The sequence below is a fragment of the Melospiza georgiana genome, chromosome 3, assembly GCF_028018845.1.
Source record: "Melospiza georgiana isolate bMelGeo1 chromosome 3, bMelGeo1.pri, whole genome shotgun sequence".
NCBI classification, from domain to species: domain Eukaryota; kingdom Metazoa; phylum Chordata; class Aves; order Passeriformes; family Passerellidae; genus Melospiza; species Melospiza georgiana.
The window spans coordinates 46,742,554-46,757,675 of NC_080432.1; the positions used below are offsets into that span (position 1 = coordinate 46,742,554).

Genomic DNA, 15,122 nt, shown 5'->3' on the forward strand with positions numbered 1-15,122 from the left:
TGTAGGTGTGGTGCTTAGGGACATGGCTTAGTGATGGATTTGGCAATGTTAGACTCGCATTTGGACTCAGTGAACTTCAAAGTCTTCTCCAACCTAAATGATTTTATGATTCAAGATTGGGATTAGTTTTTTTAAGGTTAGATGACATTTTAATTTTAAAATAAAAGTAAATAAATAACACATTACTGAACTGCCACATGTGGCAAGCCTGTTGTCTTGTCAGCAGTTTTTTAGTTTGAAAGCTCCTCTTTCTTGTCCCAGCCTAGATGGTTCCATTTATTACAAGCTTAAAGTTCTGTATGGGTTGGCATTTTGGAGCCAATTGCCTCTTGATTATAAAGTAATAATCTGCACAAATGAAGGGTAAGATGGCACTAAAACCTGTGGGCTTTGTTCCAGAAACTCTTGTTCTCACATTCTTAAATAGTGAGTAACTGTAGCAACTATAGCAGGTAGAGAGATGCCTGCTTTTTTGCTTTTTCTAAATCCCTTTTATACTCACCCACGTTACTCTTCATTCCCTGCAGTGATTTATCCATGCATTGTTAATCAACCTTATTTCCCAACACCTCTGCCTACTCTTGTATTCCATAGTAACTTTTGCAATTATGCAAGTCAACTACGTTATTTCATCCTTGGAGGTACGTGACAATTGTGTTTTATAAAATTGCCTTCATACAGCATTGTGTAAATGACATCATATTGTGCTCTTTCTGCTACCTTGGTATTACTTTAATTAAAAACAGCAGTAATGGAACATCTGCATTTCCACTTCAGTAAACAAAAAGTGCCCTAAAGTTATAAATGAGTATAAAAAAACTTTACCACAAATATTGGTGTCCAAGAAATATATGAATATTGATATAAAGGAGTTTATTGGAACAACTGCTGCATGAAATGAAGGGGCATATGGGTGCTTCTAAAAATGCTTGCACAGATTCCTCAGATCCTGTCAGGTGAAGGGTCTGCTCCAGATGGAACAGGAAAAGCTAGCAAATGGAGGCAAGCCCATTTAATTCCAGGAATTTGAAAAGATACAGCAAAGGACACACAGGAGCGCTGTGCGTTTCACTTGCATGCTTTTCTATCCCAAAAAGAAACCAGCAGGGACCTATAGTAGATAAAGTTGTTTTAGACTGAATCTGTCCAGCTAAAGGAGGCTTTAAAGTACTGAAATCCTGAAGTATCTGTATGCAAGTACATGTGGAAAAAACCCTACCTTCAAATCTGAGAAACAAAATTTTAAAAGAATCAGCAGTGTCTTTTTATTTGGTGAGTTTCTGAAGCTGATTCAGGTTGGAACCTCCTTTGCAGAACTGCACTTGGCAGCAGATCTGGCATTTCTTGTCTTCCTATTGGACAAGGAAAAACTGTAAATCATCCCACTGCTTTCCCACAGAGTATTTTTTGCAATCCTGCATTGTCGATACTAACTAGAGAGATGGGTTAACCTTTGCCTTTAGTCAAGCTTGCTGTAAGTATCCCATTTAAAATCAGAGCCTTGACATCACCTTGATGTTTGCTATTTTGAAACCTATCCACCTACTTGTTAGTTCAAAGGCAGGAATGGAAACTGGCTTAGAGACTTGGAATTTTGTTCTCTTTGTACGCAGAGAGCTGGAGAAAAACTGCATACAGAATTCTTCAACTTGTCAAACAGAGCCCTCCCAAGAAAAGAATTACTTGAAGCTACCATAGTGATATTTAATGCAAACAAAAAGGAAAAAAAAAACAACCTAGGTTTGCCACATTTGATAGCCTCTGCTTATTTCTTGTCCTTCTGTAATTCTTAACCCTGTTTTCTCTCTTGTGTAAGCTGCAACTTACATGAGTAATCTTGCTCCAGCAGTGTGTTTTAAAGAAGCACAGCTGACATTGAAAGAGCAGGTGAAATCTTGAGAGTTGTGGATTGATAAATAGGGTAGGTCTGCCCAACTTGGTGTAATGTTTCAGTCATCAAGAGGAGACAGAGCACTCAGCACTGCATGCAAGCTTGTGCTTGCCAAGCCTCTGCATAACTACACAATGAAGGTCTTATATACATATAATACATGTGGTCCAAGGAGGCTTGTGCAGCCCTGATTCTTAACAAATCAGGTTGAGTCAGAATCATAGGTTTATAAACTGCCTTGTTTTCTGGGAGATAACATGGAGAGGGAGAGTGGGCAAGAGAGAGAAACATCTGAAGCACAGGGATAAAGAAAGCAGGCTGAGGATCCCAGCCAGCCCTGCAAGCTATGTCAGGATACCTCTGCAAATCTGCAGACTTATTACAGCCTCCTGTCACTGAATAATTTTAGAAGTCTGGAAAAAAAATATTTTTGTTTACTTCAAATTAGGGGGAAAATATCTAATGTTTATGGTTGCAATGTTTTTTCAAAACTTTTACAAGAGAAGAAAGAGAATGGAAGACCAAAACTAGTGGCCTCAAAGAAGACTTTGCTCTGACAATTGGTGGCAGAAGAGAAAAATTGAGCATAAGAGCAAAGTAGCTCAGAGGAGTTCGAGAGTATTGTGAGCACAGATGGAAATTATCCTGGTGTGTAGGAAGGAGAAGAAGGTAGTAGAGACAGCTTGACTGGTGATGTTCAGTGACCTCAAACACAAGGAACTGGTTTTGCAGGGTTGCTCTGTAAATCAGATCAACAAAATTATCTGAATTTAAAAGGAGCACAAAAAGTCTTTGTCCTTCCCTCCCCCACTCTTTGTTTTTTGTTAGACTGAGTTGTTTCACTGACACAGCTGATGGTGTATGCCTGCAAACAACTGCTTCAGCACTACTCAAGGAGTTGATACTGATGTTTGGAGGAGAGGATCTGCTGCCTTGGAGATGAGATGTTTAGCATATATTCAGAAAGGTCATTACTCTTCAGTACAAATCCGAGATGGGAAAAGACTGGCTAGGCAACAAAAATTTAAAAAACCCTCTGAGGTGGAACAGATCATGACCTGCAGGTGCAGCAACAATGTGACACTTGCAAAAGAAAAAAAGAAGGCAAGTGTTTGAGTCATGCAGAAAGAGATGCAAATTCCATCATATCACATAACCTTCTCAATCAGTTTCACACTGACAGGGCAAATGTGGAGTCTAGTACTGAACATTATGTTACCAAAACAATGTAAACCTGCTGAAGATAATTCAGAAGAGAACAGGAGAAATCTATGCTCAAAGTGGCCTGCAAGGAAAAAAAATCAAAGGAATCTTTTTAATAAAGACTAAGAAGATGCATGGCAGCTTCCAGCTCTGCAGCGTCTTTTTATACACTCCTCAGGGATTAAATCTTTTGCCAATGTCCTCAAGAAACAGGAGAAATAGTATGGGGCTAAAACTACAAGATCTGAAGGTCTAGCTTCTTGTCTCCATCCATATTTATAACAAATGCAGGAGGAGACTGCCTGAGGAACGGTGTGAAAGCGTCTATCACTGGAGGATTTTAAACAGGTTAGACAAGCTTCTGTTGGGAACAATTAAACATGGTAGCTGCTCCCTGGGAAAATGGGCCAGTGAGCAGGATTCACGAGGCTGCTTCCCTTTGCTGCAAGCTTCTGGAATTCAGGTGAGCAGCCTGGCCACGGAAACACAGAGAATGTGGCCTCATTACTCTGTGCAGTCAAGGATGCTCCATCTTGAAGTTCGTCCGCAGGGCCACCAGTTCTCCCTGCTGCAACAGGAACTTGACATGTTGTGTCCTTCTGCTTCTGTTGTTGAGCATAACATAAATATTTGCTGCAATTGTGGGGCAACAGTGTTTCATTTTACACCCAGGTCATTAAATTTCTCTTTTTTATTAGTAACAGTCTTCCAACCACCTGTATTACTTGTGCTGAAATTCCCACAGAGCCATGGTCATCATGAAAGAGGGTGTCTGCTTTGGGACCAAACAATGGTGAGGCAGAGGAGGAGCAGCAAGTTGATCAGAGGGATGGAGCACCTCTCCTATGAGGAAAGGCTGAGAGGATTGGGTTTGTTCAGCCTGGAAAAGTGAAGACTTCAGCATGACCTAACTGCAGCCTGGGGCAAGGCTATTTACAAGGCCATGTAGTGACAGGAAAAGAGGGAAAGGGTGCAAATGGAAAGAGAGCAGTTTTAGATTAGGTATTGGGGGAAAACCCTTTACTGTAAGAGAAGTGAGGCTCTGGAACAGGTTGCTCAGAGGGATTGTGGATGCCACATCCCTGAAGGCGTTCCAGGCCAGGTTGGATGAAGCTTTGGGCAACCTGGTCGAGTAAAAAGTGTCCTTGCCCATGGCAATACATGCAATGCATGGCATGCCCATGCCATGGCAGGGGGGTTGATCTTTAAGTCCCTTTCAGCCCAAACCATTTTATGACTCCATAGGGCCTCTCCCTACAAACGTCGCTTACGCCGCTGGGCTCCAGGCCCCCTCAGCCGCACATTTCTCATCTCTTGTTCCGTTAAACGCCCCGGGAGGCCGCGGCGCTGCCCTCGCCGCCCAAGCCGAGCCAAGGCCGCGCTCGGGCGGGCGGGCACGGGCGCAGCCCGAGGGGGCGCGGGGCGGGCCGGGCCCGGCGGGGCGGGGCGGGGCGGAGCGGGACCGTCATGCCAGTGCTGCCCGGCGCTGCCGCCAGTACGAAGGCTGCTCGCCCCATGGCGGCCCGCGGTAGCACCATGGCGGCCGGACGGGTCTACGACATCGTGGTGTTCGGCGCTTCGGGCTTCACCGGCCAGTTCGTGGTGGAGGAGGTGGCGCGGGCGGCGGCGGCGACGGCCGCCGGCGAGGGGCAGCTGTGCAGCGGCCGCCTGCGCTGGGCCGTGGCCGGGCGGAGCCGCGAGAAGCTGCGGGCGGTGCTGGATCGGGCGGCCGAGCGGCTGGGTACGGGCCGCGGCCGGGGCGGGGGCGCAGCTCCGCTGCCCGGGGAGGCCCGGCGGGTCGGGTGTGCGGGCAAGGGCTGAGGAGCAAAGCGGGGCGAGCCCCGGCGCTGCGCCGGGGAGGAGGGGGCCCGTCCCGGGCGGAGCGGTGTCGGTGACCGCGGTCTCCGGTGCGCAGGGAAGGCGGCGCCCGGCGAGGAGGTCGGCGTGCTGCTCTGCGATGTGAGCGACGCGGGCTCGCTGGCCGCCATGGCGAAGCAGACCCGGGTGGTGCTGAACTGCGTGGGCCCGGTGAGTGCGGGATGCGGGCGGGGCGGTGCCCGTGGCCAGTCCTCCCCCGGGGCTGCGGGCGGCCGGGCTGCCTGCGCCGCACCGGGGCACCGGGAGCAGCCGCGCAGGGACAGCGCAGCTGGTGGAACTCGGCCCCGGAGTTCCCAGTACCGCCGTGCACTGCAGTGGCCGAAGGGTTTCCCACCGCCGTCGCAGTGGTGAGGGTCACGGATAGGTGTCCGCTGTGAAATAGTGCCGAGATGGTGTTCAGTCTCATAGGCAGCCTAAGAGATACTGATGGTAAAGTTTGCGTTGGGCCAGAATGTCATTGGTGCTAGAGTTGAGCACGGAGCTGGAAAAGGGGCCCACAGGCTCGCTGCCAGAAGCACTTGGCCCTTTTAAAACTCAGAGTGGCAGCATTTCCAGTGCATTCAGAGAGCATCAGAGTGTGTGAGGTGGAAGTGGGGTCATGACCATCTCTTTGAAATTCAGTTTTTAAGTAGAGAATATGCTGATAATAAGAGTGCAGGAAGTGTTAAGTGAAATTAGTGGCAGTATTCAGTTGGTCTTGGTGATCTGATCTGATTTCATGAGAGAAATCAGGTGCAGTAGCCTGCAGCAAGCTCCATTGGCAGCAGTGAAGTTTGTTTTCTTCTCCCCACACTCCCAGGAAACAGAAGTGCTCTTGCATTTTAGCCCCACTTACAAAAATCAATAGCCACCAGGTTCACTTTTATTGCAGAGATATACTTTAGGTAAAGCACACTGGGTGAGTTGTGGTATGTGGTTTTTCTTTTGTTACATCTGGTGTTCTTTCCTTCTATAGTATAGGTTCTTTGGAGAACCTGTGGTGGAAGCTTGTGTTGAAAATGGTGCAAGCTGCATTGACATTAGTGGAGAACCCCAGGTATGTGATGGTAAAAAAGCATTACCTTATATCAAGGCTCTGAAAAAGGAGCGTTTGTTTAGTTTGTTTCATGATTCTGAACATAAGACAAATTCTGCCTCCTGATCTACAATTTCAAGATGCAGTAATTATTTTAAAGTACACTATACTTGTTTGTATTGTTTTCTTGCTTTTAAGACAGCCTCTTGGGGTCACTGTGGAAGTCCCAAATTGCTGAATGTGCTTCAAGCCTCTGTTATGATACTACATAGGAATTTTGTACTTTTCATTGCTGTGAAACTTTCATACTACAGATCAGGAATCGTATATATCTGTCAAAGATGCTTGTAAATGGTTTGAGGCATGGAGGCTGCTATGATGTTACAGTGAAGGGGTGATGGCTGATACTGGGTATGGCCAATAATGAATTTCAGCTTAAAATATTTTTTCTGGCTGTGTTTCAGTTTCTGGAAGGAATGTACCTGAAATACAATGAGAAAGCTGCAGAAAAGGGTGTATATGTCATTGGAAGCTGTGGGTTTGACTCCATACCGGCGGATATGGGAGTACTGTACACCAGAGACAAGCTGAAAGGTGACTAGAATATTTTTATGGTAGAAAAAGAATGCAGATTATGCTCTCATCTGGTTTCCTAAAGCAGCAGCGGTCCTGTGGAAACTCTTTCAGTGTCACTTTTTGCCTGCCTTTACCAGGTGACCAGTTTCAACCAAATGTGGTAGGGAGAAATTGAGTGTCTCAATTGGATGGGTCATTGGGTAGGGGAGGAGTCATGGTCCCGTTGCTCACTGAGAGGGCCCTGTGATGAGCCCAGCTGTTCAGAGCAGGCTGCTAATAACTCTGAACTTGTGGCCCATCCCCACGAGGGCCTTCACTCTGTGGTGCTCATGGTTCCCCTCCAGCTCAGAATATTCTGTGAGTCTGAGAGGACAGAATGTTAGCTGTGAGCAGCAGGCTGCTCAGCCAATGTCTGGATGTCCCTAGGCAGCCTCAGCACAATTGCCACTTGTGCAGTGAGAATCTGGTTGGGAAGACACAGTGGGAAGGGGTCCACAGACTGAGGGGTAATCAGGTTTCCCAAGTTTCCTTTTTCAACTGCAAGCTCTGAGAAGCTGTTTTGTGGGTGTAAGTAGTAGTGCCTTTGACTTTTATAGCAGCTAGAGGGTAACTGAAAGACAAATGCATTTAAGAAAATATGTGAGAGGATTTAATTCTATGTAAATAGTGCTTGATCCTGATCCCAGATGAGGATACTCTGTTCATCAGGTCTGACTTTCAGTTGGGAGGGCCCATAAGAGTATCCAAATGTTTTGCTTTCATGGGCTATTAAAAAGGCTGCTAAATGGGATCGATTTACATTGGAGTCAGCATTCAGTTGAAGAAACCTCAATTCAGATCTGACTGGAGAAGAAACAAGGTATGGAAATGAGTATCTGGATGTTCATGAGGTTGTAGTTTGATGTTTGATACCTGTTTTGAATAGATGTCTTTTAACTCTTCCTATTTTGACTTTATGGCATTACCTCAGTCTATCCAGTTGCTTGCTATATTTATGTATACAATAAATTTATGTATACAAATACAGTTTTACAATCTCAGAAGGAACTAAACAAAGCAAAACAAATCAGAATTTGGAGGCATTGTGTTGTTCTGCTGTTCATCAAACTAAGCATTCTTTGCAGAACACTATTTTAAACTATGCTAAAATTAAATATTTTCTGTGTTTTGGGTTTTGGGGGGGGTCATGGGTTGTTTTGTTTTGGTGGTGGATTTTTTGTATTTTGGGTGTAACAATTTTTAAGTTCAAGTTTGCTTTCAGCCTACATCATCTTTTATTTGAAACTTGGAGGAAAACTAAATGTGGCTCTCAATATTACTTTCCTTTTTTCAATGATTTTTTTTACATTATCTCATTCATTAGATAAATGAAAAAAATTAATGAATAGAGGTAATACTAGTATGACCTGTATTGAAGTAATTTACACAAGAAATCGAATACTTGCCGACTCAAATAGCTGTGCATCTTAATGTTACATTACTTTGCTTTGAGATAAAGATGTAACTCTGCTGATAATGTGAGTGGCCTGCTGTTTTGAGTCTACCAGAGCATTCTCTGGCTTTGCAGACTAATGACTGCATGTGCCAGTATGCAATATTGAAAATATGTAATATTTTCCCCTCCCTTACAGGTACCTTAACTGCTGTTGAAAGTTTCCTGTCGGTGAAATCTGGGCCTGAGGTTAGTTGGTTTCTTCCTTCCTGAAACTCAGGAGTATTTGTGATAACATCACCACAGCCCATCAGAATAAATGTTGCTACATTAAGTCAGAGCAAGGAGCAAGCTGGCAGGTCTTTGATAAGTCTAAGAACTTTATTCTTTAGGAGCTACTAAAAGTATCCTAAGCAAACACCGTTTTGTAAGGTCTGTTTGCAGAGCCGTCTACCCACACTTTGCCCTGGTAAGCTGCTCCAAGAACTACTTTGCTTTTGCAGACATGTGGGAAGGATTCTTACACAAGTGAAACTGTAACAGGTCCAGAGTGTATTGCCAGTAATGTTAGTGTTAGGCTGTTTGGGGTTTTTGTTTGTTGGTGGGGGGAAGGTCGTTTCAATATACTTTATTGCATGTAATGATAATACCTGTGGATAGTAGTTGTAATAATGTGTAATATATGTAATAATTCTAATGCTGTTGTTAAAACAATGCAACAATGATCCAAGTCAGTCTTGATGCCCAACAGCCAAACACTACTGCTCCTGGCATGAGCATCCATCTTGCCTTACAAACCATTTTTGTTCTTAAAAAACATCTGGAGGAGTGGAGGAAGCCCATTGAATGGGAGCATAGTATCTGTTAAGCAGCAGGGGACAGGAGTTCCTGGGAATGTATAAATCTATATGTTGGATATGAGGATATATATTTAAATATATAGCATAAGTTCAAAGTGTTGGTAAGAAAAGGATTTCAATAATGAGAATTAACTACACTGAGATGTAGTTATGAAGAGCTACAGATATGTATTAAATTCTGTGGGTCCTGAGTATGTTGCAGGTCATGTGGAAAGAGGGGTGGAGATTGTGTCGTGTCTGGCTGATGTGGAGTTCATTTCCCACAGCAGCCCTCACAGTGCTGAGCTGTGTGTGGCTGCTGCAGAGGTGTCAGTAACACAGCAGTGTTGTGGCCACTGTGAGCAGCGCTGGCACAGCACTCGGGCTGTCTGTGCAGCATTCCCCTCTCACCTCATGGGCTGGGGTGGGCAGGATGCTGGGAGGGGACACAGCCCAGACAGCTGTCCCAAACTGCCCCAAACTCACCATGCTGTGTGAGTTCTGCTCACAATAAAGGCTAAGGGAAAGGAGGAGAAGGGTAGGGGGGAGGCATTTGTTGCTACCACACCTTTGCTTCCATATGCAGCTTTTGCTTTATTAACTCACCTTTATCTTTACACACAAGGGATTTTTCCATCTTATTTTCTCCTCCTCCTATCTTAGCTAGGAGGAGAGTTATGGAGTGTCTTGGTAAGCACCTGACATCCAGCCAAGGTCAACCCACACCATTTCAATACACTATCATCATAACATTTATATGTAATAATTGTAATACATGTAGTGATTCTAATATTAAAAATAATCCATGAAACCTTTAAATACTGAACTAATTATTGTTTCATGGTATGTCACAAGGGTCTTGGTGTACATGATGGGACCTGGAAATCAGCTGTCTATGGCCTTGCAGATGAAGCCAGCCTGAAGAAGCTTCGAAAACAGATAGGATATGCCCCTGTTCCAGTAGTTGGTGCAAAGCTTAAAAAAAGGTATAAGCATAAGATGTGGAGTATACAGTCTCCTAACAGTTCCAGTATTTATGATACAGATTGCTACAGTATTAAATACTGAGAAGATGCAGTAAGGACTTTAGTATAGTATGAACACAGAGATGCTCATCTAGTAGAATTGTTCAGTTTTCTAGAAAAGTTCAGTTTTACTGACTTGTTCATATCTTACTGAAAAGAGAACACGTCCCATCATTTACTGGGTCTCAAAATTAATGCATTCTAAAGAACTTCTAGTGACAGCTTTTTATTTCAGAAGCGATTAGTAGAATGGAGGGAAAAAATGAAAAGACTATTATATTGATTATCAAATTCATCCTTGATTTAGTGCATATAGTGAATTATATATAGTGAATTATATGTAGTGAATTTTGAGTGAGCCAGGGATATATTTGGAATTGCTTGCTTTCAGTGAAAACAGATAATGTCACAAAAATTCTTGAGAGAAAAAAACTGATAATGGTAAGGCCATTATGGTCAGTTTCTTTCAGTTTGTGTGAAGATTGGAACAGTTTTTTTCTGACTTAATTTTTTTTTCATTTGCAGAGGATTTATGTTTTACAGTCCAGAATTCAAGGAGTACTGTCTTACGTTTATGGGATCTGATGGTTCTGTTGTGAAAAGGACTCAGCGTTATTTGCACACAGAGTTGCAGGAAACACCTGTAAGTTACTGTTATTTGTGCACTGTTTCATGCTACTTGAGACTGTGGCTGATGAGCCTGCCTTTGCTAACATGATAGTTATGAGATTGTCATGTCAGGTTCCCCTGCTGTCTGATTTCTTGGTATGTATTTGTAGGGAATGGAAACCTTGAGTCACAGGAACACTTGAAAGGTAGCCTTCATGATAAATATATTAAATTCTGCTTCTGTGCAGAGACTTTTCTTGTTGTATCAGCAGAGCTTCTAAAAGCATCATAATTGTAGTCAATGGTAGCCATAGCCAGCTCAGTATAGTGTAGTAAATGTTCTGATACCTAATTCATATGCTGCTCATTTGTATGTTAAGATTTCTTTGATGCTTGGGTCTCCAATGTGCAGAGTAAAGGCAGTGTGAAGTAATGGTGGTGAAAAAGATTATTAATTTTTGTTTTCCATGGTTTCCTGAGAGAAGATGAGCACCAACAATCTGTATAACTGCTGTGCAGAATCACAGGCATCAGTTCAGCAATGAGGGTGAGATGGTGCTTTAAAAATGCACTTGGAAGCTACAAATGAGAAAGGCTTGTCATTCTATTACAGTTTCTCTTTAAAAAAGGCACAAGGAGGAGAAAAGATCTAGGAAAGAAGGCTGAAATTGGATGCCAGAACACATCTTTCTGTAAAGTCTTCTGTTCTTGTGTACCATGTCTGCTCCCTCTTCACTCTGTAGTTACATTGTCTTCCCAGAATGAATGATAAAGTGAAGCATTCTTCAAAACAGTTCCTTAGAGCTAAGACAATTGTTTAAGGCCCTGTTTAAACCAATGTGTGTTGTACAAAATAACTGCATCTTACTTACAGGGTATATTGATTTATAAAAATCAATTGATGGAAAAAATTAATGTAAATCCTATCACTGAAAATACATTCTTGCTTCAGGTCCAGTATGGTGCTTATGTGACTGTAGGTGGTCTTGGCTCTGTCATCAAGCTGATGTTTCTGGGCATGTTATTTCTTCTTCTGGTGAAGTTTAACTTTGGAAGAAAACTTCTGACAAAAGTAAGTTTTCAAAACGTAAAATAATGTAGTGTTTGGAGATATTGGAGGTATCTTTTTTTTCTCCCTCTTATTTACTATTGGTCTTTTTTTGTCTTTTTCTTCCTTTTTTTTTTTCTCTCTTCTATTCATACAGTACCCGGAATTTTTCTCTGCTGGACGCTTCTCAAAGAAGGGACCAACCCAGAAGCAGGTAACTGACTGTTTCCTACCACAGTTATAGAATACATTTGTTGTGGTAATGGTGGAATAGTAATTTAGAGTCAACTGCTTAGCCTCAAAGAAATAATTTCTAGATGAATCACAGAATATTCTGAGTTAGAAGAGATCCACAAGGATCATCAAAGTCCAACTCCTGGCCCTGCACAGGACACCCAAGAGTCACACCATGTGCCTGAGAGCGCTGTCCAAGCACTTCTTGTCAGGCTGGTGACACTATCAGGCTGGTGCTTTGACCCCTTCCCTGGGGAGCTGTTCCAGTGCTCAGCCACCCTCTGGGTGAAGAGACTTTCCTTGATATCCACCCTAAACCTCCCAGACACAACTTCAGGCCATTCCCTTGGGTCCTGTCTGGGCACCACAGAGATCAGTGCCTGCCCCTCCTCTTCCTCTCACAAGGGAGGTGTAACTGCAGCGAGGTCTCCCCTCAGTCTCCTCTTCTCCAGGCTGATCAGACCAAGAAGCCTCAGCCTTCACTCATACAACTTCCTCCCTAGGTCCAAATGCATGTTGTGTGTGCCTGTTTAGATAGTTACTGGATATTTAAATAACCACACCTTCTGCTTTTAGACATCAAAGTGTGTGTAACTCCTATGAGGAATAAATGGATCATGTTGCTGGGCCTGATGTATTTCCATGGACGGCTCAGAGCACTCTATCAAAGGTGATGACCAAGGGAGACTGATTAGCAAAAAACCCAGGACTGGAAGTACTGAGAGAACAAACAGACTTTAGTACAAGGCCAGTGCAACAAAGTGGAAGCAGTTAAAAACTCAAATTAACCTTTTAAGCAGTAATTCAAAATAACTCCTTTCATGTTTAAATGGATTATAGTCTTTGGCAGGATTCTATATATAGAATTTGGATACTTGTGCTTTTCTGGTAGCAACCAGTTTCTCTTTTGGTGACCATGCTTGTCTTGTCCACTACAGATGGATGGAACCTCTTTTACAATGACTTTTTTTGGTGAGGGTTACAGTGAGGGACAAGATCCCCAGAATGCCAAACCAAATGTGAAGATCTGCACTGAGGTGAAAGGACCAGGTATGTATTTTGCCTAACATTCCCTGTTCTAAAATACAGTTCTGATTGCACTGCTGTCCCTTTCACCCTTGAGAAGCATCTGCAACAGGAACAAATCCAACAGCCTTCACAGTGTGTTAACTTGGATACTAGAATTCATTGTGACCTGGGTTTTGAAATAGCCAGTTCACTTGCATTCTTGTGAATCTCTTCCCTCTGACTTTCCCTGGTCTGATTTTCATTTTTGCAGAGCAGACCTTTTGAAGGAAGAGGGCTTTAAGAATTGTTTTTAGTTGTTACAGCCTGGAATTAGTACTTTGTTTATTTCCAGTTCCCAGAGAGTGAACTTTAACAGGTCTGGTATAATTTCTGACTAATACATAGTTTTGTTCAGGTTATTCCTTGAGGTGAGATGACACCTGAAGTTTGGAGAGAGCAAGAATGCACATTCAGAAATGAGTTACTGGAGCATAGCTTTAAATAACTGGAGCTGTGGCAGAATGCAAGTGTTGCATGGTAAAATTCTGAACTGAATACAGGATGGGGAAAGCTCTTGCTGTGTCAGAAAGCCTTCTGTCACCATAATGTGGTCACTCACATCATGGTGACAGAACCACATGGCCTCTAACCACACAGTTGCATGGTTAGAGGCCATTATGTGAAGCAGTATTTATCTGGATTAGATCTTAAGGATTTCACCAGCTACTTGGTCTGTTTACTAGGTAAAAAAAAAGCTGTTCTTAAATGGGAAAGGCTGTTTCATTGCTAAAGACATTATTCTCCAGAATGCTGTAGGGAAGAGCAAGATTACATTCTACATTTCAAGGTACTGTATTTCATTGGGGGATTTTGGTTTGGTTTGTTTTTTTGTCAGAGCCTGGATATGTTGCTACACCAATTGCAATGGTTCAAGCAGCTCTATCTCTTCTGGAAGATTCAGCTTCTCTGCCTAAACAGTAAGTACCCTCCCATGCTGAGCAGCTTGCTCTCCTTAAAGCTACTGTGTGCAAATGTTTCTCTTTGAAAATACACTTAATCAGCCCTGTGGATTTGTGTTACCTCACCCAACTGGCTGTGCAAGGGAGATGGTTCACTGCAAGCTGATTTAAAGCCACTTGCTCTTCACTAGCCACTGCTCTTCACTAGGCTTTTAGTCAGGCCTTGGCATCAATGTCTTTATGTTCAGTTAATGGAGTGGTTTCTATAGAGTTTGCTGGATGCAGAAATGAACCTATGATTATAACCACCCTGCCAAATTCCTCACCCACTCTCTTCTCGGACTAAGTGGCTTTTTCTTTCTTAGTCAGGGAAGCACATCTCTAGCTTAACAAAAGGTGTCCCTCAAACACTATGCCACTAATGTTTCTCCTTTTTGATTTTCACTTACAGGGGTGGTGTGTATTCTCCAGGAGCTGCCTTCTCGAAAACAAAACTGATTGATCGCCTCAACAAGCGTGGTGTTGAGTTCTCTGTTATTAGCAAGCCTGAAGTCTGAAGTGAGAACATAACTGTATGAACTAACACCTTTCCTGGGTATAACTCTAATAAAACCCATTTGGCTGCAAAAGCCTAATGATAAAACAGTTTCACTATGCTATTGTTTGCAGCAGAAACAGAAGAAAATCCAAGTTAAAAGCTATAATAGTATTTGCTATAGTGAGCAAACCCCTAAAGGGTGGATATTGAGTGTTAATTCACAGACCTATTAAATTGGTAACTTCTTGGGTACTAATTCTGGAATCTTAATCTCATTATCTAAGTTCAAGTTCCTACTTCATGGACCCACTACACCATCTGCTTCACAAGTAAGCATAGCTGCCTTGCTTTGCCCCATTCTGCAACTATGTAAAGCAGGCAGCCTGGAAACAGAAGTGCCTTAGCAGATAAGCTACTAGTTATTTCTAATGTGTGTTTGGTATTTGTCTTTATTAACATCTTCAATTAATCTTTATTTAAGAATTGTTGTTAGTGCAGATCTATGTGTAGTCTCTGTAGTTAGGTAAGTAGTCATGAACTGTATTGTGCTTTTGCTTCTGTAAAGAAGGAGGCTTGTTCTGTTGATTGTTTTTGGAATCTGACCTGATGTGATCCAGGTTCTGGATGCACTGACCTGTTTCACACTGCTTGATACTGTGGTTGATGAGCCTGCTTTTTGTTGTTAGCCTCAGAATTATGAGTGTCTTGTCCTTTTGTCTGATTTCTGGGTTGGTATTTGTGGGCAATGGAAGCTTTGAGTCACGGGAATATTTGAAAGGTAGCCTTCATTATTTTCAGGAGTGTGAACACATTAAATTCTGTTTCCGTGTAGAGGCTTTTTTTGTTTTATCAGTAGAACTTGTAAAA

At 43.0% G+C, this 15,122-nt stretch overlaps 1 protein-coding gene across 1 annotated transcript; it reads left to right on the forward strand.

The window, feature by feature from the left end:
• The first annotated feature begins 4,549 nt into the window (after positions 1 to 4,549).
• SCCPDH (saccharopine dehydrogenase (putative)) lies at positions 4,550 to 15,086 on the forward strand. Its single transcript, XM_058020393.1, has 12 exons — positions 4,550 to 4,835; positions 5,010 to 5,122; positions 5,928 to 6,008; positions 6,452 to 6,581; positions 8,195 to 8,244; positions 9,690 to 9,820; positions 10,385 to 10,502; positions 11,421 to 11,540; positions 11,674 to 11,730; positions 12,689 to 12,800; positions 13,654 to 13,735; positions 14,169 to 15,086. The coding sequence occupies exons 1-12, from the start codon at positions 4,562 to 4,564 to the stop codon at positions 14,272 to 14,274; spliced, it is 1,374 nt and encodes a 457-aa protein (XP_057876376.1). The 5' UTR covers positions 4,550 to 4,561; the 3' UTR covers positions 14,275 to 15,086.
• The last annotated feature ends 36 nt before the right edge of the window (positions 15,087 to 15,122 follow it).